Genomic DNA, 24,429 nt, shown 5'->3' on the forward strand with positions numbered 1-24,429 from the left:
AGTATTTTGAGTTAGTTATTTATAATAGAGGACTCCAAACACAATGCCTCTAGTACCTACAGCTGCTAATATCGCAGCAAACTGGACATACAAGACCGAAGTAACTTTTTTAACAACTGTTAACTCGTTTCCAATATTTCTAGATGTTACGTAATGTTATTGTAAGCCATTTAAATCAATAAGTATTAAGTATACATAAGTAGTCCTTATATTTTTATATCTGTAATTTGATTCGAGTTACTTTTGTTTCTACGAAGTATTATTATAAACTGAGTTTATTTAATTATTGTTTGCAGAACAGTGCAGGTATTTGACCCCAATCACTTCTGATATTAATTCAAGTTTTACGTTTAGATCGTCGGTTTGGTACTTAATACTTCCACGGAATAGAGCAACAACCACGAGTTGTCAAACGAAACCGATTTTAGGACGTCACTGGAAGTCATTTGTGTGTCAGTTTGACGATTGTTTTACTGTTTTGTACATTAATCAGTCACTGAACCAGTCACCACGTTTCTGGAACACATTTCTTATCCACGATTCAAAAAATATGAAAAAAACTGCCAATGAGTGCTAATGAACTGTCAAATACAAAAAATCGGTTCCGTTATGTCGCATCACACATTTCTTTTTATCACACAGTATTGCTGCTAGTGACATCTCGCTCGCTTAGTTCTTTGTTGCTCTATACCCTTTTTAAGGTGCCAAAATATATTTGACCTTACTTTTCAGAATGACAATTTGGTGGAAATGAAGACGTCGCACAATTTTTGTATACAGAATATTGTATTTTGAGTAGGTATCCAAAAAAGGAACGTATGCAAAATACAGTATTTGTATACAACTGCTCGCATCGTTGGAGAACTGAACATAGAAGACTAGTGCTGAACAAAAAGGCACAGGACAATATTATTTTTAACCCCTGACAGAAACAGTGGTTTATAAATATCATGAATGTATTTGCTATCTGTGTATTCTATCATATCCTTTAACTGGTGACATGGTTTTTGTGTAACGTAACTGGTGACGTGCGGTCTGTGAGGCCGCTACCATATCAAGACTGTAGCATAGAAACTAGGTAAGGTAGCATACCACAATCTTTTAAAAAATATTGTTAGCATATAGAAGAATTAAATTAAAATAAAATAATAAACTTAAATATCATTTTTAATGCAGAACTTGCTGTTAAATTATATGTAGTAATCAAAATCAAAAAACTAGAGATGAGATCGATAGTCGCAAACAAAGAAATTTAAATCAACAAATTATAACAAAATTAGCATTTTTTATTAAAGTTCAAATAATAATCAATTTAAAAAAACCTATCACACGTAGGTAACCTATCATTTTAGAAAACTGGCAGTGGGGAAACTTTTGTATTTTTTATTGGCTGTCAGGGCATTAATTGTTTGGCATAAAGGTGGACCGTCATTTTCACTTTCTGACTGATTCTCGTCAATTGGTCCTTCATCTTCAAAAACACTTTCTTCGGCTTCCGAATCATGGTCACTTTGCTCCAGAACGATGTTTTCAGGAACATATTCGGCTGCCGACCCAATTGAGCCTTTCTTTTCCATATATTTTTCAACTGGCGAATTTTCAAGTCGTTTCATAAAGTATGACACTATATTCCCAACTAATGATCCTACGCTTCGTTTTTGGAGTTATTTAAGTATCAATTGCAAGTAAAAACTGTAAAAATACGAAAAAACTGTATGAAAAAAATGTCACGTAACTGGTGACATGCGGTCTGAGAGACCGCTGCTGAACTTTATATCGATGTAACTTGCTGATTTAGAGCTGAATCATCCAAATATCCTTATCTACGGCGTAGACACAACAAAACTCGAAGCTACTGAAGCGGTGAAACATAGGAAGTACGGAGAAGGGGGTGAAACGATGTTTCACTGACGCCGACCGGCCTGTGAGACCGCTTGTCACCAGTTAAAGGATATCTATGTCTATACTTCGTATGTTATTATTTATAGCTTTCAAAACAGCTTAATCGATCGAATCGAAAATCTGTTCTTCTTCTTTTGAAGCTTGTTTTACATGAACCGCGACATAAAATTGCGAGTCTCTTATCCTTTTAAAATCTTTAAATAAATTAACTTTTGCTTAGTAATAGTAAAGATGTGAATTCCAGCATCCAGCTAGCCTTGTGGTTCGTAGCCCGAAGCACGACGCTGGCAGTAGCGGGGTACCGCGCCGAGGGACCTCCACGTGCGGCGGGTTGCTGCTATTTCCTCTTTGGAAGCAGCAGCGGGGTTACTCCGAAACGTCACCTGAAGTGTCGAATGTTGCCATCCCTCTCACGCAAAGTGAGAACGACGGTGACAGGACCAAAACTACGTAAGCAGCGTTTCGGAGTAGCCTTCTAGCCGGCTCTAGAAGTAGCAGCAGCCCACCCGGTGTACCCTGGGCAACGGGGGCCAGCAACGGCCAAGCAGGCGTTGCTGGCCGCCGGCTAAAGCCTCGGCATGTGCGGCAAGATGTTTCATGAGGAACGTAAATAAATTCAATCATTAAATTCAAACAATTGCATACTCTGACTCGAGACTTCTATGTGTCACCAACTCATTAGACGTCCTGCCTGCACTGACATATTGCTCACCAAGGTTGTGGTTGTTATTATGATTTGATATGATATTTATTTACAAAAAGTGAAACTGACCTCGATTACTAATTTAAATTGACATGCCATATTATAGATGACCCACGCTGAACTGTCCCACCAAACTCAATGACAGGGGGGCGCTACCATTGTTCAACTATATGGTTTCCATCATGGTAAAAATCGGAACCAGCGATCCGGTATTGACGGTGGCGCCCCGCTGTCAATGTCATGATATTGGAACTATAAATCAGTGTTCAACTTTTAGTAAAAAGGTACGGTTAGTCCATTGCGAGTGAGCGGGAAGAGTAGAGAACCTTGGTTAAAGTCGACTTCTTGAACAGTTTTGGTATAATTTTTTGTAGGTTGGTTCAATCTGTATCACGTTTGCTATGAGCGCCTGAACTTTTATTTTATCAGGAAATATCTTTTAGTTCAAAAGTTACAACGTTTTTGATGGGAACCGATAGGTGGACCATTTTTTGTTATATTGTCTATATTTTTATACTTTTTTGATTCTTTTTGATATCTTTTGTTTTTGAGTTTGAAGTTTTATGTTTTTGATAGCCATCTGGGCATTTTATGCAAAAATAAACCTATAATAATTAAAGGTAGCCTTTCCAACTAAGCGTCACAGACGCAGCGTCTTTAGCTTTGGTCTTAAAGGTAGTCTTTCGAAGCGAGTTAGTGACACAAGACCAAAGCTAAAGACGCTGCGTCTGTGACGCTTAGTTCGAAAGGCTACCTTAAACCAAGGTATTTCGTTCGTTTTGCTCGCCCGATCGGCAATCTTTACAATAAGTAATTCAAAGAAAAAAAAATCTATAAAAAGAGCTTATTAAAAAAAATGTGCAACTGTTTGCAAAATCTACTTGTATAGAAGTTGTAGAGGAGTGGTGTGTAGTGTGTACTCACGTCGAGGAACTTGACGACGGCGCGCAGCAGGTCGGCCGTGACGGGCTGCGCCGCGGGCGCGCTCAGCTCCACGTAGTACAGCATGCAGTGCAGCACCGACAGCACCGGCAGCTGCAGGTTGGCCGCGCCCTGCCGGAGCAACGCGCTCAGTCACCACCCAACATTTTGTTTTTATTTCTTTTTAACACTTTCATTTGTTATTACACAATATACTTTTTTTTATCCACAACGAGGAAGCTCGGGTGTGAAACGTGGAAGGTCACCAAGGTTATGTCGCACCAGCTGCAGGTCTTCATCAACCGCTGCCTTCGCCGAATTCTCGGCATATACTGATCAAGCGCCGCAAGTGGAACTGGATTGGCCACACTCTCCGAAGGGACCCCGATCACATCCCTAAGCAGGCTCTGGATTGGAATCCCCAAGGAAAACGCAAACGTGGTCGACCCAGGCAAACTTGGCGGCGCACTGTAGCGGACGAGGCGAAGAAGATCGGCAAGACCTGGAGGGCTGGAGCGAGATCAAGCGAGAAGCTCAAGACCGAACGAGATGGAGGACTGTTGTGGACGCTCTCTGCCCCATCTAGGGGACATAGGACCATAAGTCAAGTAAGTCAAAGAGGAAGCTATTGGCCTGTATCTCACCTGATGGTAAGTGATGATCAGGACGAAGGTGGAAGCGAGCTTCACCCGGAATCCTCAACCACGGAGGAACTGGCTATCTTACCTCTAACTGCCGGAACACAACAATGCTGTTAACATTGTTGTTATGGCGACAGACTTAGGTAAGATGGTGGTAGCTAGCCAGGCGGACTTAGAACAAGCCCTACCGCCAAACAAACGAACAGAAAAATATGCCCCCACTGGGAATCCAACCCGGGACCTCTGCGTCTGAAGCAGGTGGTCTTACCACTAGACCACAGAGGCGGTTTCTAATAATAAAAAGATACCAATAATCCCGTTAGCCCCACGTTTTCACTATTGTGGTGATCTCACTTGTGATACAAGCATGTATCATCACCACAATAGTCGAGTTGCGGCGGGGACTACGAGTCAGCCAGTCCAACCCCTTCACCGATTTGCTATCGTGGCTTCAATAATACCACGCCACGGTCAGTCAACAACATCAATCGTACAACATCATGGACTAGCCAGTCAAGAAACAACAACACTAAGAGTCGGTGACTGACCTGGTGTTTCTGCCTGACTGGTGACTGTGACCAGATAGGCAGAAACACCAGGTCAGTCATCAGTCACGCAACAACACCACAGTCAGTCATCAATGGCGCGCGACAACACCACGGTCAGTTACCAAATGTTCAATAACATCACGGTCAGTCACCAATCATTCAACATCACGGTCAGTCGTCATCAATCACTCTATGGCATTACGAAACATCAAGGAGCTTTGAAGATCGAAGGTATTTACGACAAGCACATTAATTTGTTGGACATAATAACCTTCCAGGAAGATAAGGTAATGAAATGAACATTACGTCTGTAATAGGCTAGATGACAAAATTTCAATTATTTGTCTGTCAGACAGATAAGAAAGTATTAGGCTGGGTAGTATCTTACTTTAGCTTTGACAAACGTCAAATTTTTGTCAAACTCAATACAACATACACCGGTTATCGTAATGGTGCGGCCAGACTGGGCGAATATGCTCGCGCGGCACGCTGGTCATCCTGCTCACTCTGCTCTTGAGTGAGCAGGATGTTGAGTTTACCGCGCGAGCATATTCGCCCAGTCTGGACGCACCATTATAGTTACGGTCAAAGTTAGGTGGTGCAACTCAGCCTTATGCCCGTTTTCACCATCAATCCCTATTTTTAAGTGACCCCTTTGAAAACTAAATTCCTGTTATGTATGTACCTACCTATTACCATTAGGTGTCACTTGAAAATTAGGGATTGATGGTGAAAACGGGCATTAGACTCGTATTTTTTATTTTCTTTCATAATTAAATAATAACAGTGCTACATCGAGTTGAAATGGCGCGTTACGTCACGCTTGAGTAGATTTTTTACTCAAAAGTGACTTCACGCGACATTTCAACTCAATATAGTTAATACTGTAATTATTCGATTATAAAAAATAAAAAATGTGTCCAATTTTTTTTATTTATCTGTCTGACGGGCTGAATAGTATTTCGACATCAACCCTATCATAACGTACCTTTTCGAGCACCTCGACGAGGAAGGCCAGCATTTGCATGGACAGGTGCGAGTAGGTGTCCCACAGGTACTTGACCACGCACTTGGTCCACTGGAAGCTCTCCTTGCTGAAGGTGCGGCGCGAGTACAGCGTCATCACTGTGCCGAGGTTCTCTAACTTCTTGCTCTTCTCTGCGGTGAACTGTTAACGATACAAAAAATGTAGAAAGGATGATGGGCACTTTTCTATGGAATCTGGGCGTAAAACCAACAGAAATGTAACTACTATTATTTGTTAGGACTTAATATCAGAAATATATTTTCATATAAATAACTATCAAAAACTCCCGGGTTTGCTTGGAAATTGACATAATGTGTAATAGTAATAGGTGCTTTATTGCGCAAACAAAAAATATTTTTAATTAATATACTTATCTACTCACATTTTAAATACATTAAGTTATTTATCCATTATTATGTCCAACAGTTCAGGAGTGGGGCCAACAAATGGTATATTTAAACCATGTTCTACATTATAAGTGTAGGACCATACCTAGGTACCATTTAGAGAAATGACATGAACACAGTCATGTTTCAATGGGATTTTTACCAGTTAAGTTGTAGTGTTGTCCCATAATCGATCACGGATCGATTATTAATCGATATTGCCAAATAACGATTTATCGATTAACAATTCGATTAATCGATTTTATTGATTACCATCATTACTATCATTTGATTGTTAATTCAATTCCTTATTTTCAGCAATATAATCGATTATTGCAATCGAATAATCGATTATGATTTATTCGGTATACATACTTACTAAATCGATAGAATCGATAGTAAGATATGATACGATACTCTCAATATGATCGATAAAAGCAATCTAATTGACCTAATACTATTTTTATTACCCTAATGTGATGTGAAATACTATGGAAACTTTGCATATTCAACGACCTCTATCTCCGTATCCCCGCGTATTTCAGGATTGTTGTCATACTATGAAATGAAGTATGAAGTAAATGCTTACTTAGTGAACTAATACTCCTAGAATTAATTAGAGATATCCTAATGGGAAGTAGCGAGTTATTCCCAATACAAGTGTCTCTGACTACTTACCGGGAAGACTCGGTAATAACTCTGTACAAGTATATTTGGAAATAAATGAATTTTTATTTATTTATTTATTTATTTATTTATATGAAATGAAGTACTAGTATTAAGCTTTGATTTAGTATACTTTTTGTTTCTGTTGGTTTAACGCCCAATATGCCCATCATCCTTTACGAATATCGTCAGTCTGGAACACTTAACTTTGTTTTTTTTTCTTTGCTTTAATGATACGTCATTATTTTGTGCTTTATTGATACAAATTGTTGTGTCTGTCCTATTAACGTCATGCCATGAAGTAATGAGGGTTTTCGCGAATGAAAGATCCGCTAGATGGCGGTACGTGGATGTGAGGTCTGACTGCTGCGTGATTGGTGGATTTTGACATAACTGTCAATGTCATGTCAAAAATAACCAATCACGCAGTATTTGGACCTCGCGTCTACGTATTGCCATCTGGCGGATTTTTCATTCGCGAAAACCGTCATTGTAAAATAAAGTTTTCGTTTGTTACTTGTTAATTAATTCTGTAATCTACAATGCCCGTGGAATTTGTGCTATCACGATGTATTTGTAAATGAGCTGGACCTGTTTGACCCGTTGCACACTTTTGCACCACACCCTTGTGCTTTGTGTAGCATTTGTATGCCACAGACCACGCAGGCAGATCTCGTCTGTGCTACGTATTGCACGCAAGCTTCAAGCTGCAAGTTTGTTTTACGCGTCATTTGATCCCGTTAGAATGACCGCGCAACTTGCACACACAACATGTGTCATTTATTGTGCGAGTGCTCGTATCATTCACACGGGAACGATGCATGACTTCACTGCCTGCTGCATCAGCATTTAATCTGCCTGTGATCCTCGCCCACTGTCTACTGCATCACCACTCAGCCTGCCCGTGGTCTACATCCAAACAACGTTTGCACCGCGTCCTACAATTTTTTGAACCATTTATCTAACTTTGTGCTCACCTGTTTTGTTTTGTGTTTCACTTTATGATTTGTCTCCATCAAAGTGATAAATACAGTGTGAGTCACGTTAAAGTGTACATATGAATTAAGGTAAAACTAGACCTATTTTTATCGTCAAAAAGAGGTAAAAAAAGTTTTGAGATTTTTTTTTATAGATTTTTATTCTTTCAATTACTTCATGCAAAAAAAAAGTAATAACTTTTTAACTAAGAGGTATATCCTGATAAAATAAAAGCAATAATAATGCTAAATAACAGGCAATACTAAAAAATACATAAAATACCCAGAAAATGCCGACAAATAATAAAAAAAAAATGATACTTTTTAAAAAAATCGGCTTAAAAATTGGTATTTATTTGGTTATTTGATAAATTTCTCCAAAATATGCCCCTATAACAGGTGGTTTTATTACTTTTTATTATTCTCTATCGTATCACTATTGTAAAACCAAAAATCGCATGTCTCTATCCCTATCACAACGTTTGCAATGATCGTTTGAACGAAGGCCTGCCACCACATTATTCTCCGCTATTATTTTTTATTTTATCAGGATATACCTCGTAGTTTAAAAGTTATTACGTTTTCTTTACGAGAAGTAAATGAAAAAAAAAATCTATAAAAAAATAAAAAAAATCTCAAAAAAAATTGACCTTTCTTGTCGATAAAAATAGGTCTAGTTTAATCTATTTTCATATGTACACTTTAACGTGACTACACACACACACTGTATAATGTTAATCAGTAAGAAAATGGTGTCAAAATTTGTGTCATAGCCTAACGTAACGCATGTGTTCCACATAGTGATGAAAGAACTCGAGTCTTTTAAGTTTTTTAAAAGAAACTCGACTCATTTTGACGACTTATGAGACTTCACAACTCAATCGAGTCTTTAAGTCTTGAGCCTTTTAGGAGTCTTCGACTATGATTTGAGTTGTCATATGATATGCATCTAGGAAGACTTATTTTATTTATTACTGTTTTTTCTTTCTTTTTGCTGTTTTTGGTTTAAATTCAAAGTTGTAATTACTGTATGTTATTGTATTGTGTAAATTTCACGGGTTGCTTACATTGTAATAATATGCATGCTGTGGTTATCGTTTGTGTGGGAGCAGTTAGCTAGAGACCTTTGGCTTAATTGTTTTTTTTTATAGTGTTTAATGCTGTATCTCATGATGTTAGCCCAATCGTTCGTTCGTTTCAGCCGAAAGACGTCCACTGTTCCCCCAAGGATTTCCACGAAGACCGATCCTGCGCCGCTCGCATCCAGGCACCTCCTGCAACCTTCACCAGATCGTCGGTCCACCTAGAGGGAGGCCTGCCCACGGTACGTCTTCCGGCTCGTGGTCGCCACTCAAAAAGTTTCCTGTCCCAGCGGCCATCAGCACTACGAGCTATGTGCCCCGTCCACTGCTACGATAGCCCAATAAAATAAATAAATATGGTGCCGTCCTAGGTGGACCCCACACTTGCATTTCACTAACCTATAATCTTTTAACATAAAACATTGCAGATGTTAATCCAAGCCCTGTGTCACGTGGTCCTGGCAAGCAGTCTCGCCAGCACGTGGCGCGTGGCGTATCCCACGCGTGGCGCGTGGCGTATCCCACGCGTGGCGCGTGTCGTGGCATACCTGCGCGATGTGGCAGGCGGCGCGCACGCACAGCTCGTTGGCGTCTTCGTAGTGCAGCAGCATGTAGGGCAGCAGCGCCACCACCGTCATCGGGAAGGCCAGGCTCTGCGTGGGGTCGATGACCGGCAGCTCCAGCAGTGGGATCATGTCCGCCAGCACGCCCACCACCGGCTCGTAAGTGTTCGGGTGCGTGCAGCCCTGCGGGGAGAACACACTTGTACGCTACTAACTTGTACCTTTCCCCCGGGACAAACTTGACCTTCATTGGTTGGGTTTTTGTGACGGTCAAGCTGTAGATCCTGGCTACACAGGAGTTGCAGTGGTGGGAACGAGAGGTGGGAATAGTCCCGTTTGTACGCCACTAACGTGAGGCTGGTTTTAGTGTCACGCGGACCGTCCGGTGCGGACCCGCTCCGCACGGCCAATCTGTGTGAACTTCTAGGGAGCGTTTTAGAGTAATGCGGTTCGGAGGAACCGCTTGCTCCCTAGCAGTTCATACAAATCGGCTGTGCGGAGCGATCCGCACTGACAGTCCGCGTGACACTAAGACCAGCCTAATAGGTATTGCATTAAAATAGAGATATCACACATCGAATTACAAAAAAAAAATTAACTAAAGTAACCTTTTAAAGATATTTATATTAACTATTTCCGTTTTATATTTTGAATCTGTCCATAGTAGACTCTGATGTTAAAAGTAAACTCTATCAAATGTAGACTAGTTAATGCCAGTTTTCACCATCAATCCACAACTTTTAAGTGACCCCTATGGTAACACATTACAGGAATTTTGTTTTCATAGGGGTCACTTAAAAATTAGGGATTTATGGTGAAAACGGGCATAAGCCGCTTTAACTTGATATGCTGTCATCTGTGCCTTCTCCTAACTCGTCGAATGTTCCAGCACTGACCTTCGCTGCTAGTGCCCCCTACCACGGTCGTCGCAGCCCGCTCGCGCAAGCTTCGTACCCGGAGGAGATGCCGTCCAGTGCTTCTGCTCCTAGTGCTGTTCAACGCGAGTAGATAATCCTTCTAGCACCCATGGTCGCTGGTCTCGGCGTCCCAACGACCAAAGAAGAGATACCAATAGAGCGCGAGTGGACAACGCCGCGGCAGGACCCATTACATGCTCGCGCTCACGCAGCAACCCGACAGGTACTCTGCACTGGCCCTCCGATGGCAGAAGCAGTGCCACCACTGTCCAGCCCAGCAGAGGCCCACACCACCATCGCCCTCTATACCCTCGTTCACGAGATGACGGAAGCACTGCGAGCAGTCTTGATCGGGGAAGCTGTTAAAGAGACGCAGCTCAACCTTAAGATACTCCGTCGGTAATGGCAGATATAAGAATGACTTACCCTTCCCTGGTATCTAGCACGCCCGCCCGCTGGTCGTTCACTGGGCCTCGACGAACGTCGAATCACCCGGTGGGCTTGTACCGCTCCGAGGGCGGGACAATGGTACTAGGGTCGACTTACAGTTAAAACCGTCGCACAAGCGATGTCCCCGACTCCGACCAGCTTTAGCTAATTGAGAAGAAGCTCGGGTACCGCGTAAGCTCGAGACCCCACACCGGTCACTGGTCGAAGAAACCTGGATCGATTGAATGGGCGAGAAGACGCACGCTGAGCAGAACTTTTTTTTTTATCCACAACGAGGTAGCTCTTGGCCTGTATCTCACCTGATGGAAACGAGCTTCACCCGGAATTCTCAACCACGGAGGAACTGGCTATCTTACCTGTAACTGCCGGAACACAACAATGCTGTTAACTTTGTTGTTATGGCGACAGACTTAGGTAAGATGGTGGTAGCTAGCCAGGCGGACTTAGAACAAGCCCTACCACCAACCAAACCGAACAGAAAAATCTGCCCCTTCTGGGAATCGAACCCGGAACCTTTGCGTCTGAAGCAGGTGGTCTTACCACTAGACCACAGAGGCGGCAGAGAGAACTCCAGCAGAGTTGCTGCAGTACTGACCTTGAGCAGCAGCGCGTGCAGCGGCAGGCGCGCCATGACGCGGACGAGCAGGCGCACGCCGAGCAGGAACTCGTGGTCAGGGTCGGACCGTGAGTTTAGGGGGCCCTGGGCTAATACTACTTAGGGGCCTACCTTATTAGATACTCAAAGTATAGAAAAATCCACGGGGCCCTGGGCTGAAGCCCAAAAAGCCATATGGTAGATCCGGCCCTGTTCGTGGTCCAACTCCAGCAGAGACACGCCCCCCAGTACTGACCTTGAGCAGCAGCGCTAGGAGCGGCAGGCGCATCATGACGCACGCCGAGCAGGAACTCGTGCTCGTAGTCCGACTCCAGTAAAGACACGCCTCCCCCCAGTACTGACCTTGAGCAGCAGCGCATGCAGCGGCAGGCACGCCATGACTCACTAGCAGGCGCACGCCGAACTCGTGCTCGTGGTCCAACTCCAGTAGAGACACTCTCCCCAGTACTGCCCTTGAGCAGCAGCGCATGCAGCGGCAGGCGCATCATGACGCGGACGAGCAGGAACTCGTGTTCGTGGTCAGGGCCGGACCCTGAGTTTAGGGGGCCCTGGGCTAATACTACTTAGAGGCCTACCTTATTAGATACTAAAAGTATAAAAAAATCCACGGGGCCCTGGGCTGAAGCCCAAAAAGCCATATGGTAGATCCGGCCCTGTCCGTGGTCCAACTCCAGTAGAGACACGCCCCCAGTACTGACCTTGAGCAGCAGCGCGTGCAGCGGCAGGCGCGCCATGACGCGGACGAGCAGGCGCACGCCGAGCAGGAACTCGTGTTCGTGGTCAGGGCCGGACCGTGACTTTAGGGGGCCCTAGGCTAATACTACTTAGGGGCCTACCTTATTAGATACTCAAAGTATAAAAAAAATCCACGGGGCCCTGGGCTGAAGCCCAAAAAGCCATATGGTAGATCCGGCCCTGTTCGTGGTCCAACTCCAGTAGAGACTCGCCCCCCAGCACTGACCTTGAGCAGCAGCGCATGCAGCGGCAGGCACACCATGACGCACGCCGAGCAGGAACTCGTGCTCGTGGTCCAACTCCAGTAGAGACACGCCTCCCCCCAGTACCGACCTTAAGTAGCAGCGTGTGGAGCGGCAGGCACGCCATGACTCACTCTAGCAGGCGCACGCCGAACTCTTGCTCGTGGTCCAACTCCAGTAGAGACACGCCCCCCAGTACTGACCTTGAGCAGCAGCGCGTGCAGCGGCAGGCACACCATGACGCGGACGAGCAGGCGCACGCCCAGCAGGAACTCGTGTTCGTGGTCAGGGCCGGACCGTGAGTTTAGGGGGCCCTGGGCAAATACTACTTAGGGGCCTACCTTATTAGATACTAAAAGTATAAAAAAATCCACGGGGCCCTGGGCTGAAGCCCAAAAAGCCATATGGTAGATCCGGCCCTGTTCGTGGTCCAACTCCAGCAGAGACACACCCCGCAGTACTGACCTTGAGCAGCAGCGCGTGTAGCGGCAGGCACACCATGACGCACATCGAGCAGGAACTTGTGCTCGTGGTCCAACTGCACCAGAGACACGCCCCCCAGCACTGACCTTGAGCAGCAGCGCGTGCAGCGAGGGCGCGCAGTGCGCCTGCGTGCGGTCGAGGCGCTCGCGCGCGTCGGGCCGGTCGAGCGGCAGGCGCGCCATGACGCGCGCGAGCAGGCGCACGCCGAGCAAGAACTCGTGCTCGTGGTCCAACTGCACCAGAGACACGCCCCCCAGCACTGACCTTGAGCAGCAGCGCGTGCAGCGAGGGCGCGCAGTGCGCCTGCGTGCGGTCGAGGCGCTCGCGCGCGTCGGGCCGGTCGAGCGGCAGGCGCGCCATGACGCGCGCGAGCAGGCGCACGCCGAGCAAGAACTCGTGCTCGTAGTCCGACTCCAGCAGCGACGCGCCCACCCAGAACAGTGTTGCCAGGATCGTCAGCTTGTCGTCCTGCGTGATCAGGTAATTAGTAATGATCCTTGGTTTTCACGCTTCAGGTTTTATTTAGAAACAGCGCCCACAGACATGCTAGCTGTAGCACGCGTGGAGTCGTCTACTTAATACGTGTTTTTGTCATTTGAGAACACTTCGGATATTTCTCACCATTTGTTTGACAAATAAGTCAGAGCATAGAATACACCGGGCACTTGGTGGGAGTGGTTACACCGGGAGCAAAGTTATCGTTTCGCTAGAGACATGTCAGACATTTCTCGTTTCAAATTAATAATTCATTTATTTCATTGTTTCTGAGTACATAATTATATTTTTCTATTCCAGGGTCGGAGACGGTTGGACGGATGTATGGTGACATCTGACGTGCCTCATGGATAATACACACGACTTTCCTTCGAAGCACGGATTGATCACGGCACGCATCAATCTTTGATCAGGTCGATAAAATATGCGACGTCTACATTTGCCATAATATTCGAGATTTGACACTTTCTTGCAATCAGCATCTCAGCATATTTACGCACTCTTGCGATATGCCGGCCGAGCAACGCTTATATTTTGGAAATATTGAAAAAAACTGGAGATCACCCCTTTGGAAAGTATTTTATTGCACAAAATGTAAGTGTGAAAAATATAAATTGTATGTAATAAGTAAGTTTTAAGGTTTAGTTTTTAAGTAATTATAAGATTTTTGTAAATATTTAAATGCACTTATATTTTGGAAATATTGGAAAAAACTGGAGATCTCCCCTTTGGAAAGTATTTTATTGCACAAAATGTAAGTAAGAAAAACATGAATTGTACACATTTAAATAAGTAAGTTTTAAAGTTTAGTTTATAAGTAATTCTTTTATGTAAATATTAAATACGCATATTATACAGGGTGTTTGCGGAAGGTTAGACAAACTTCGCGGGTGTATAGGTAAGGTCATTTTAAGAATACAAGTTCGCCCATTTCACCCTAAGTAAGCTACTTTTTTTTAATTGATATTTTTAAATTTTATTTAATTTTTTCCCAAACCATGTATGGAATGGACAGTGCCAATCCATGTATGGAAGTTGGACCAAGTGCTACCCAGAATGAAACCATAGTTCATTTTGTTCCTCAGACCAATACTTATTTGTAAAACGGATCGCACTGAATTCTATCGCTGGAGTTAAGAGAAAAAAAGAGTTTTGTTTTGAATTATTTACATACAAAATATCATCGATGTATGTATACGTACTACGCATAAGATTTCGCGATTGTGGCATTAAATAACACTCGCTATGTTGAACTTAACCATACTGCATCCTTACACCTTACTTTAGTACGACTTCGACATTCTTTATAAGAGATCAAGCGCTGTTGCAGGAGTTTGGTTAGTTGACAGAAATTAATTATTTCCAAAATGGAGCAAGAAGTTTTAGCTTACAATAACTTCGATTGTAATACACCAATAAATTGATTTTTTGTAAAGATAGAGAATTAAAACTTCTTGCTTCATTTTGGAAATAATAAATTTCTGTCAACTTACCAAACAATTAAAACAGCGCTAGATCGTTTACAAAGAATGTCTAAATCGCACTAAAGTAACGTGTACGGATGCAGTATGGTTAAGTTCAACATAGCGAGTGTTATTTAATGCTACAATCGTAAAATCTTATGCGTAGTACGTATACATCGATAATATTTTGTATGTAAATAATTCAGAACAAAACTCTTTTTTTCTCTTAACTCCAGGATAGATTTCAGTGCGCTTCGGTTTACACATTAGTATAGGCCTGAGGAACAAAATGCATTATGGGTTGATTCTGGGCAACACTTGGTCCAGACCCTGGCACTATCCGAACTGAAAACTGCTTCTTTTTTTTTCTCGCGTGTTTTCAACCGCTTTTTTACTTGACATTTATATCGAATAATATGTCTTTAGTCAAATAAAATAAATTTCAGATCCAGATAATGATTGGATAGCTAGTTACGTGTCGCCAAAGTTTAACAAAAGTACAAACCACGATAAAAAATTCAACTTAGAATTCGATTTAAAAAAAAAAGGTGACAATGGATTGCCAATGACTTTAAAACATCCCTAGCTTCTCTACTTTTTAATGATAATATCACATGTAGGAATTAAATATTAAAATTCGTCAAATATTCAAAGGGATGAAAATGGAATAATAATACAAAAATTATCCATACAAAGCTTCTTCAAGCATAGTTATATTTTCTGCTATACTCTTTTTCATAACTATTTTTGTGTGTTTTATTTCAAAATCGAATAAAAAATATTAACCACATTAGGAAGAAAAAAGTAAAAAAAAATTCAAAATTTACTTCGTATGGATAAATTTTGTATTATTATTCCATTTTCTTTCATAAACTTTGAATTTTTGACGAATTTCAATATCTAACTACTACGTGTGATATATAATTGGAAAGAAGAGAAGCTAGAGATGTTTTTAAGATCATTGGCAATTCATTATCACATTGATTTTTTTAATCGAATTCTAAGTTGAATTTTTATCATGGTTTGTACTTTTGTTAAACTTTGGCGACTCGTAACTACTATCCAATCATTATCTGAATCTGAAATAAAGATATATTCGATATTAATATCGAATTAAAAAAAGCGGTTGAAAACACGTGAGAATAAAAAATTGAAGCAGTTTTCTGGTCAGATTTGGGACTTTTTTAAAATAAAAACAAAAATATAAATTAAAAAAAAAGTAGCTCACTTAGGGTCAAATGGGCGAACTTAGTATTCTTAAAATGACCTTACCTATACACCCACGAAGTTTGTCTAACCTTCCGCCAAACACCCTGTATTTTGGAAATATTGGAAAAAACTGGAGATCACCTCTTTGGAAAGTATTTTATTGCAACAAATTTAAGTATGAAATACATAAATTGTATTTAATAAGTAAGTTTTAAAGTTTCATCAATATCATCATTTTAGCCACAGGACGTCCACTGCTGAACATAGGCCTCCCCTAATGACTTCAATTGGTAGCATTTTAAAGTTTAGTTTTTAACTAGCGGCCGCCCGCGACTTCGTACGCGTGGATCCCGTTTTACCCACTTCATTTATCTTACGCGGTCTAGATTTTTTCATACATTTTTTTTTCCCGCTAACTCCCGTTCCCGTCGGAATTTTGCAATATCCTGTTGTAACTAAGCTTTAAGTTTACTAAGGTACCTGCATGCCAAATTTCAAGCGTCTTACTTAAGCGGTTTATATTTTTCATGCAAAAGGATTTTCCTGCTAATTCCTGTTCCCGTGGGAATTCCTAAGTATCCTATAACCTGCTCAGGAGTATGAAGAATAATTGTACCAAGTTTCGTTAAAATCCGTCGAGTAATTTTTGTTTCTATAAGGAACATACAGACAGACAGACAGACAGACAGACAGACAGACAGACAGACAGACAAAAATTTTACTGATTGCATTTTTGGCATCAGTATTGAGCACTAATCACCCCCTGATAGTTATTTTGAAAATATATTTCATGTACAGAATTGACCTCTCTACAGATTTATTATAAGTATAGATTAATTGTAAGTTTTTTGTAAATATTATATACGCTTATATTTTGGAAATATTGGAAAAAACTGTAGAGCAGAAACCTACGGTGAATTTTAATTTCTCGAGTTAACATTGTTAAAATAAAATTGTAAAGGAAAGGTTAACTTTTATTGTAAGTTCAGATTAAGATTTTATTTTCGAAAAGATTTTAGTTTTTTTTTTCTTTCACTATAATCAAAAGTAATGATATCGAATTCAGCACACGAGTCTGAAATCTTGATAAAGTTTCGAAAACATGTCTCTTACCTCCTTTACAGTAGGTAAGCTGGTAGAATAGCAACTACAGTCTCACACATAATGTATGGTTTAGCAATATACGAGTATGACGCTTAAATGATTGTTACGATGCCTAGTTAAGACAGTGTCTAGCGATAGCAATAATTTGTAACACTCCCAAATAAACATGAACTATAATATGTGTACGAGCATTTTATTCAAAACCCGAACACATCTAAAAAATACTTGTAGAAGCCAATGATTATAATTATAAATGGTCAATTAAAAAACGAGCCACCGAAAGTTTTAGCACATTAACATTTTATTCCTTTACATGAATGAGATCTAACTACTATTCGAATGACTAAATATTTAAGACTGGCTGATTTGGTCTAAGCGCAAGTCTATTTAAGACATTTTTTACACCTCCAAGTACCTAAAAATTCATAAACCCATAAAGCAAGGATATTATTATTGTATTATTAATGAAACGTAAATACTGGTGCGTGTCGGCCAAATAACTGTTTATAAAATCATATTAGGTGGCTCGATTTCCTTGTCAGTCAGTGTACACTAGCATGAATTACCCGGGCGGCGGGCACGGCTATCAGCCGATCTTCTGCGAACTTGACCTATTTATTATTACAATGCGAGGATACTAATTAATCTGCGATGATAGCAATTAACATTGTATTGAATAATGTTGCTATTAATAAATGACAACCTCTGCACGTTCAACGTTGCAAATAGGTAACATATTACTCAAAACGTAGGCCTAGGATGCGCGCCGCGATAAGCAGTTTTCACACCATTTTATCGATTTTGCCCATACATTTTAAGGTCGATAAGAGTATATCACGGTGCGCATCCTAGCCAGCCTGATCATCACTTTCCATCAGTAGGCCTAAGATGCGCGACGCGATAAGTGTTTATCACGCCATTTTATCGATTTCGCCCATACATTTTGACGTCGATAAAAGTTATCACGGTCACGCATCCTAGCCCGGCTGGAGGTTAAAAAAGAAGTTAGGTAAAAAAGAATCTACTATCATCGAAAGTAAAGCTGTATCGGCTGGAGATATATGATAGGTCAGGTTGCAGAAGACGTGAGTGCTACGTGATACAAGGACAGAGGGAGTTAGTACTTCGCAGCTTGAGGCCTGGCCGGCCCCTACCGGGATCACGCTGAGTGACGAGGGAGAACGCCCTTGGCTGCGGGATTTCCTCGCCTATGATTTAAACAAGTGAATTCACAATAATCTAAACAGGTAATTCTCTAACAGTTCAAGTTAGAGTAGTTAGAGTCAAGTAGTCAAGTTAGAGTCTCGAGTGACTCGTGTGTAGGCAGAAACGCGTATTGAATATAAAACGTGGTGCACACCAGTTAGCAGTTTATGCATGAAAGACATAATCTGTATGTTGAGCTATTAATTTAAATATTTAGCATTATAATGCGTTTGATACTGTATCAAGTGACCACCATGCTTTACATAATTTTTAGTAAAATTGCAATGTTACTTTTTTATTAACACATTTTTATTTTTAAGAAAGTTAAAATATTCAAATTAATTCTTGCGTACATAAGTGACTATCGCCCGTGTTCACAAACGATGCTTGTTTAAATGAAGCAGCAAATCGAATGCACAGCGTTGAATAGAGCACTGTGATTGGCTATGTGTCACCTTGTGCGTACACTCCACATATTAATGTTTGTGAATAAGGGCGCATGTCTCATACAAAAATAGTACGGCCCGTATAGAGCACGTACGGGGTACGTAAGGGACACATCCCGGACCGGCCACTAATGCCCGTTTTCACCATCAATCCCTAATTTTTAAGTGACCCCTATGAAAATAAAATGCCTGTTAGGCTGGTTTTAGAGTCACGCTGATGCACGCTGACCGTCAGCGCTGACAGCCGAAATGTATAAAGCGTCGTCGCCGAGCGATCAGCGTCCGTCACTCAGGAACGTACCCTTCAATGAGGGCAATCGTTTCACCAGTTTGCGCCACTGTAGAATAAGGTCCTGTCACTTGCTAGTAGCGAAGACAGTGGCACCAACTTGTGAGCGCTAAAGTGGTAGGAGGACTATCGCATTTGCACTCATCAAGATGGCGCCACTGTAGAGTAAGGTCCTGTCAATCGCCAGGGGTGCCAACTGTTAAGTATAAAAACGATAGCCCTCATTACATACATATTGATCCGTCAGCGCCGATGCTCAGCGAGCGGTCAGCGCGATTCTAAAACCCGCCTTAAGTGTTACCATACGGGTCACTTTAAATATGGGATTGATGGTGAAAATGGTCATTAGCCACATTAATTGCTATCCTCCTAGGGTTTTTTTTAGTCTGGTAGTTTATTACCAGATAATTAGTGATAAATGTAGATGTTGATTTTCTTAAATAGCGTTTTTTTTTAGAGAGAGTGGAATAGTTTCTCGCTATTTTGTACGAGCAAACTGTAAAAGTAGTATGAGTGCACTTACCTGAGTGGCGGAGTCTCCAAGCAGCTTGAGGGACTGCGCGGAGCGCGACCGGCACAGGTTGGAGCACGCGCCTTTGGCCGCCTCGCTGCAGGGCCGCGTGCGGTCTGCACAACCCACACGCGTCACAACTTGGCTCGGTGTTTACCAAAGCCGAGAGGAGACCGGACAAGAGATGTGTTTTGATTAATCAATCAGATTTAAAGTCTGGTCTGCTAGCACGTAGAATTTTGTCCAATGACTGAAAGCTACCCATCCTTATCGCTCGCACGTAATTATGTTGCTGTCGCGCTTGCACACTCCCTGCCCGTCGCACCGTCGCGACAGCAATATAATTACGCGCGAGCGATAAGGATGGGTAGCTTGGGGTCATTGGACAAAATTCTACGTGCTCGCAGACCAGACTATAGTTACAACCACAGTCCACATCGCCTCTCCATTTTCTTTACAAATCTATATTAATTGGTTATTCAAAACACATTTCCTCTCCTCTCTGCTTTGGCGAAGACCGAGCTTTAGACAGTATTCATCACAAGATGTCAGTCAGTTAAAACGGGGCAGTATTATTAGTATGATTGTCCACGGTGATTGGCAGATGGTGGCATGTGCAAGAAACTGGTATGCGATTGTAACAGTTGCTGGCGTGAGTATCGCCTTAATTTTAGGACTTGTCAGGTTTCCAATAAGGGACGCTTTCCTTTGCATTTAATCTCCTCTAGTCGTAATTATACTTGAAAATCAACAATAAAGGGGTTAAGTGAGATACAGTCTAGAATTGTACATCTGCCCTGTAAGTGCCTATTCACTATTGCCTTGAAAAGGCCCGGATTATAGTCCTTAGGAAATAGGATAAAAATGTGTGATAGGATGTGAGTAAACTACACACACACTCACTTTCACACACATAACACACACACAACACAATTGTGGAACACACACAAAACAACTTTATCCCTAGAAAAAACTTAAAACCTTTCCGCAAAATGAAGTTAAGACCCATTTTTTTTAATTGCCACTTGTAAATGTATCACTATTAGCCAATTACCCAATTCTCGCATAAGACCTATAGAGAAATGGGAGTGGCTGAAAATCAGCGCAGCCTGAGTATCCTCAGGCAGCATTAGCTGAGCCACCTCCAATTGCTTCCTTATACTATGTCAATCAATGAACAACATTATTGTAACTAAAGCCTGGTCCGTGAGCACGTAGAATTTTGTCCAATGACCCCAAGCTACCCATCGTCGCTCACTGACAGCGGGCGCGCGTCGCACAGTCGCGACAGCAATATAATTACGCGCGAGCAGCGATAAGGATGGGTAGCTTGGGGTCATTGGACAAAATTATACGTGCTCACGGACCAGGCTTTAGCTAAGTAAGTTGTAGAAGCCATAAAGGACATTATGTATTGACTTATTTATTGAACTGACCGTGTTGATGCTTGTCCGGCGCCGCGGGCGGGTTCTTGCGCATGCAGTACGTGACGGAGTAGCTGGTGCTGCGCGTATGACTTCCTACGCAGCCCACGCACACACCGGGCGAGCGCTTGCCTGCAAAAACAAAAACATTTTATTCAATTTAGAGTAGGCGCACACCGTTGATTTTTCGTCGGCCATAGTTTAGTCGGGCAGTTGATCAGTATGGGCATGTATGGGAGTGCGCACACTACGCCGATTCGATTTGGCCGATTCTTCATACAAATTAAAATCGGGCACAACTATCGGCCAACTAAAAATCAACGCCCACACGTTGACGCCCACACGTGTACTCTTCACCCATTTGCATTGTAAAGACAATAAACTATGCATGTGAAAACGATGGTGTAATTAATACTGTGCAGTATTTTAATTGCCTGAATAATACCTAATAATAATAGAAACACGAAATATAATTCATGCTTATTCGTGTATTTTCTCCGTCATTTTCCTCAGTTTGGCACCTCACGTCACAAATCATTATTTATTATTTATTTATCATTTTACCGAAGTCAGCCCTCTGGCTTCGCCGCAGTACCGATCACTGGCGTTTGTCAACAAAATGGTGTTCGACTCTTGAGACAACCTAAATTACACCATATTGATAACGACATTGACATACATTTTTTTAAATACCTTCGCGAAGAAAACCTTCTGTACGTAGTACTTATTATTATTCTGTGCCACAAGTGGTACTCATGAACGTCAAAATATAGTACATTTTTTTTTATGCTAGCCAAGGCAGGTATTTGATCGCAATCGCACCTGGTGTTAAGTGAGATGCAGTCTATAGTCTTTTTCACGTAAGATGATCCGTATGACACTTCAAGGTTATCCATATTACGCATAATACATAAATGCAGAATATTTTTGAAAAAATATTTGTATTTTATTAGCAATATAATAAAAAAAAATAACTACCTTGTCTTGAAATATATAGTAAAATCTGAGTCTATTGATTATATTTTAATTAAATACGATGTAAAAATATCATTTATTTCATGTACGCAATGTGTGAAACGGAATAGATTTAGTGCTGGGGTATTTCTTGTATAATAAAATCGATTATATCCGCGGTTCATTAATCGATTGCAGTGAATACTTAGTTATTAAAAACATCACAAAAATCAACTATATTTTTCGATTATTGACTTTAATAAACGCATTAAAAATAAATTAATGGTTTTTAATTTAAAGAAACAGAACCAGTACTTTTTAGGTATCGTTTTTTTGAACATGAACCATGAAATTTGAATATTATCAACAAAAAATTGTTACAATAATATTTGTTTAGTTATGTGACATCTCTAAATCTTTCAAACTCGAAACGTCATACGGATCATCTTAGGTGAAAAAGACTATAGGATGGTACATATCTGCCCTGTAAGTGCCTATTCACTCTCGCCTTGAAAACGCCCGGATTATAGTGTTCAGGAAATACAGCAGCAGGCAGCGAATTCCAGTCCCTAGCTGTTCGCATTATAAAGGAAATTAAAAAAAGGTAGCTCTTATGGGGCACTTTACATGTCTCCTTTTCTTGTGGGCCCTACCAGCGCTTCGAGACAAACATATGGCAAGTGCTGAGAAGAAACGTCGGAACACGGACGACACCACATGCTCACACATTTGAACTTGACACTTCGTTTCGGTCAAATGAGATCCACTGCTGGACCAAAGCCTAGGACAGATGGACAGAAGACTAGGCTTGGACAAGCACCTCCCGCGACCTTCACTAGATCGTCGGTCCATCTAGTGGGCCGGCCCACACAAGGTCTCAATTCTCAACAAAATAACTCTGTCGGGCTATGATAACATCTTATTGACGATTTAGATGACAAAAGTATGGGTTTATCGTCCAAAATCGACAAAATGCCTCGCTAAGTTTATCGTGGCGCCCATTTTAGCCCTACTAGACTCCAGATCAGTCCCAAGAGAATAAGACATACTCAATCCTATGCTATAGTGCGAATTTATTCTTTTCTCGATTAGGTACGGACGACAGCACATCAACCTAAACACAGTGGCGTCTTACCTTGTTGTAATACAGGCTATTTTGCTACAAAAATGTATAGGTTGATGTGCTGTGGACTGTACAATGGTAAAAATTATCATATTTTTTAATTAGAACAGTTCTCGAAATGCTATCATAGAAACAGTTAGATATTAGAAACGGAAAGACACTAGAATTAAATTAATTTTTATTGGAAGCCCCAAATATTGATGGAAATTTTTAAACCCTTATATTTTAAGTTTATGATTTATTATTAGGTTAAATAACAAAAAAAAATCTTACCAGCAGCAAAAGCGTTCCCATTCGGCTGCGGCCCGCCGTCCTTGTTGTTTAAATTGGGCGTCGACTTGAATATGTCCCTCATGTAGTCGAGTGGTCGGAAGTTGGACTCGAGCGAGTCGACGGCGGCTTCGAGCGTGAGGAGTAGTTCCGTGACGTAACCCTGCATATCCTCGCCTTGCTCGGCGACCGTCTCCACGAGCCGGGACAGGATGTCGGAGACCATGCGGCCTGTCATGGCCACACCGATGAAACGGAACACCTGTGAGTAGATGGGAGGTTTATTTTTCTGTTTAGGCTCGATTCGACCAAACTTTTATCCGAGAATAACTCGTTTAAAGTTCCAAAATACTGAACTGTCCTATTCATGACATTGACAGCGTGGCGCCACCGTCAATACAGGATCGCTGGTTCCGATTTTTGCCATGTTGGAAACCTTAAAGTTGAACGACGGTACGCCCCCTTGTCATTGAGTTTGGTGGGACAGTTCAGCGTGGGTCATCTATAACTGGCACATTGACAGTTTCAGTATGGAAAATATGTCAAAATGTCGAATAACTAACGATTTATTGTGAGATTAATATTTACTTTGGTTTGGTCGAATTAATAAACAATAAGTACAATGTTGCCGACTTGATATTCTTTCAAAATTTATACTAACACTAGCTGACCCGGCGAACTTTGTTCCGCCTTAATGGCAATAAATAAGCAGACTTTTTTTTTATTTCGAACGGGATAAAAAGTATCCTATGTCCTTCTCCTGGCTCTAAACTACCTCCCTGTCAATTTTCAGCTAAATCGGTTCAGCCGTTCTTGAGTTATAAGTGGAGTAACTAACACGACTTTCTTTTATATACAGTGTGAGTCACGTTAAAGTGTACATATGAAAATAGATGAAACTAGACCTATTTTTATCGACAAAAAAGAGGTCAAAAATTTTTTGAGATTTTTTTTTATTTTTTTATAGAATTTTTTTTCTTCCAATTACTTATTGTAAAGAAAACGTAATAACTTTTAAACTAAGAGGTATATCCTGATAAAATAAAAACAGTAATAATGCTAAGTAACAGGCGATA

At 41.5% G+C, this 24,429-nt stretch overlaps 1 protein-coding gene across 1 annotated transcript in view; it reads right to left on the reverse strand.

The window, feature by feature from the left end:
* The window catches only part of LOC114353605 (protein furry-like), a 70,866-nt gene that overhangs the window by 37,672 nt on the left and 8,765 nt on the right, over nucleotides 1-24,429 (reverse strand). The window contains exons 5-11 of the mRNA XM_028305666.1: nucleotides 23,357-23,615; nucleotides 21,019-21,138; nucleotides 19,595-19,698; nucleotides 13,124-13,327; nucleotides 9,402-9,599; nucleotides 5,704-5,883; nucleotides 3,530-3,658 (exon numbers count right to left, since the gene is read on the reverse strand). Of these exons, the coding sequence (XP_028161467.1) occupies nucleotides 3,530-3,658; nucleotides 5,704-5,883; nucleotides 9,402-9,599; nucleotides 13,124-13,327; nucleotides 19,595-19,698; nucleotides 21,019-21,138; nucleotides 23,357-23,615 (1,194 nt within the window). The remainder of the gene's footprint in view (nucleotides 1-3,529; nucleotides 3,659-5,703; nucleotides 5,884-9,401; nucleotides 9,600-13,123; nucleotides 13,328-19,594; nucleotides 19,699-21,018; nucleotides 21,139-23,356; nucleotides 23,616-24,429) is intronic.

This window comes from Ostrinia furnacalis, unplaced genomic scaffold, assembly GCF_004193835.3.
Source record: "Ostrinia furnacalis isolate ACB-3 unplaced genomic scaffold, ASM419383v2 OfSCF1745, whole genome shotgun sequence".
Lineage (NCBI taxonomy): Eukaryota > Metazoa > Arthropoda > Insecta > Lepidoptera > Crambidae > Ostrinia > Ostrinia furnacalis.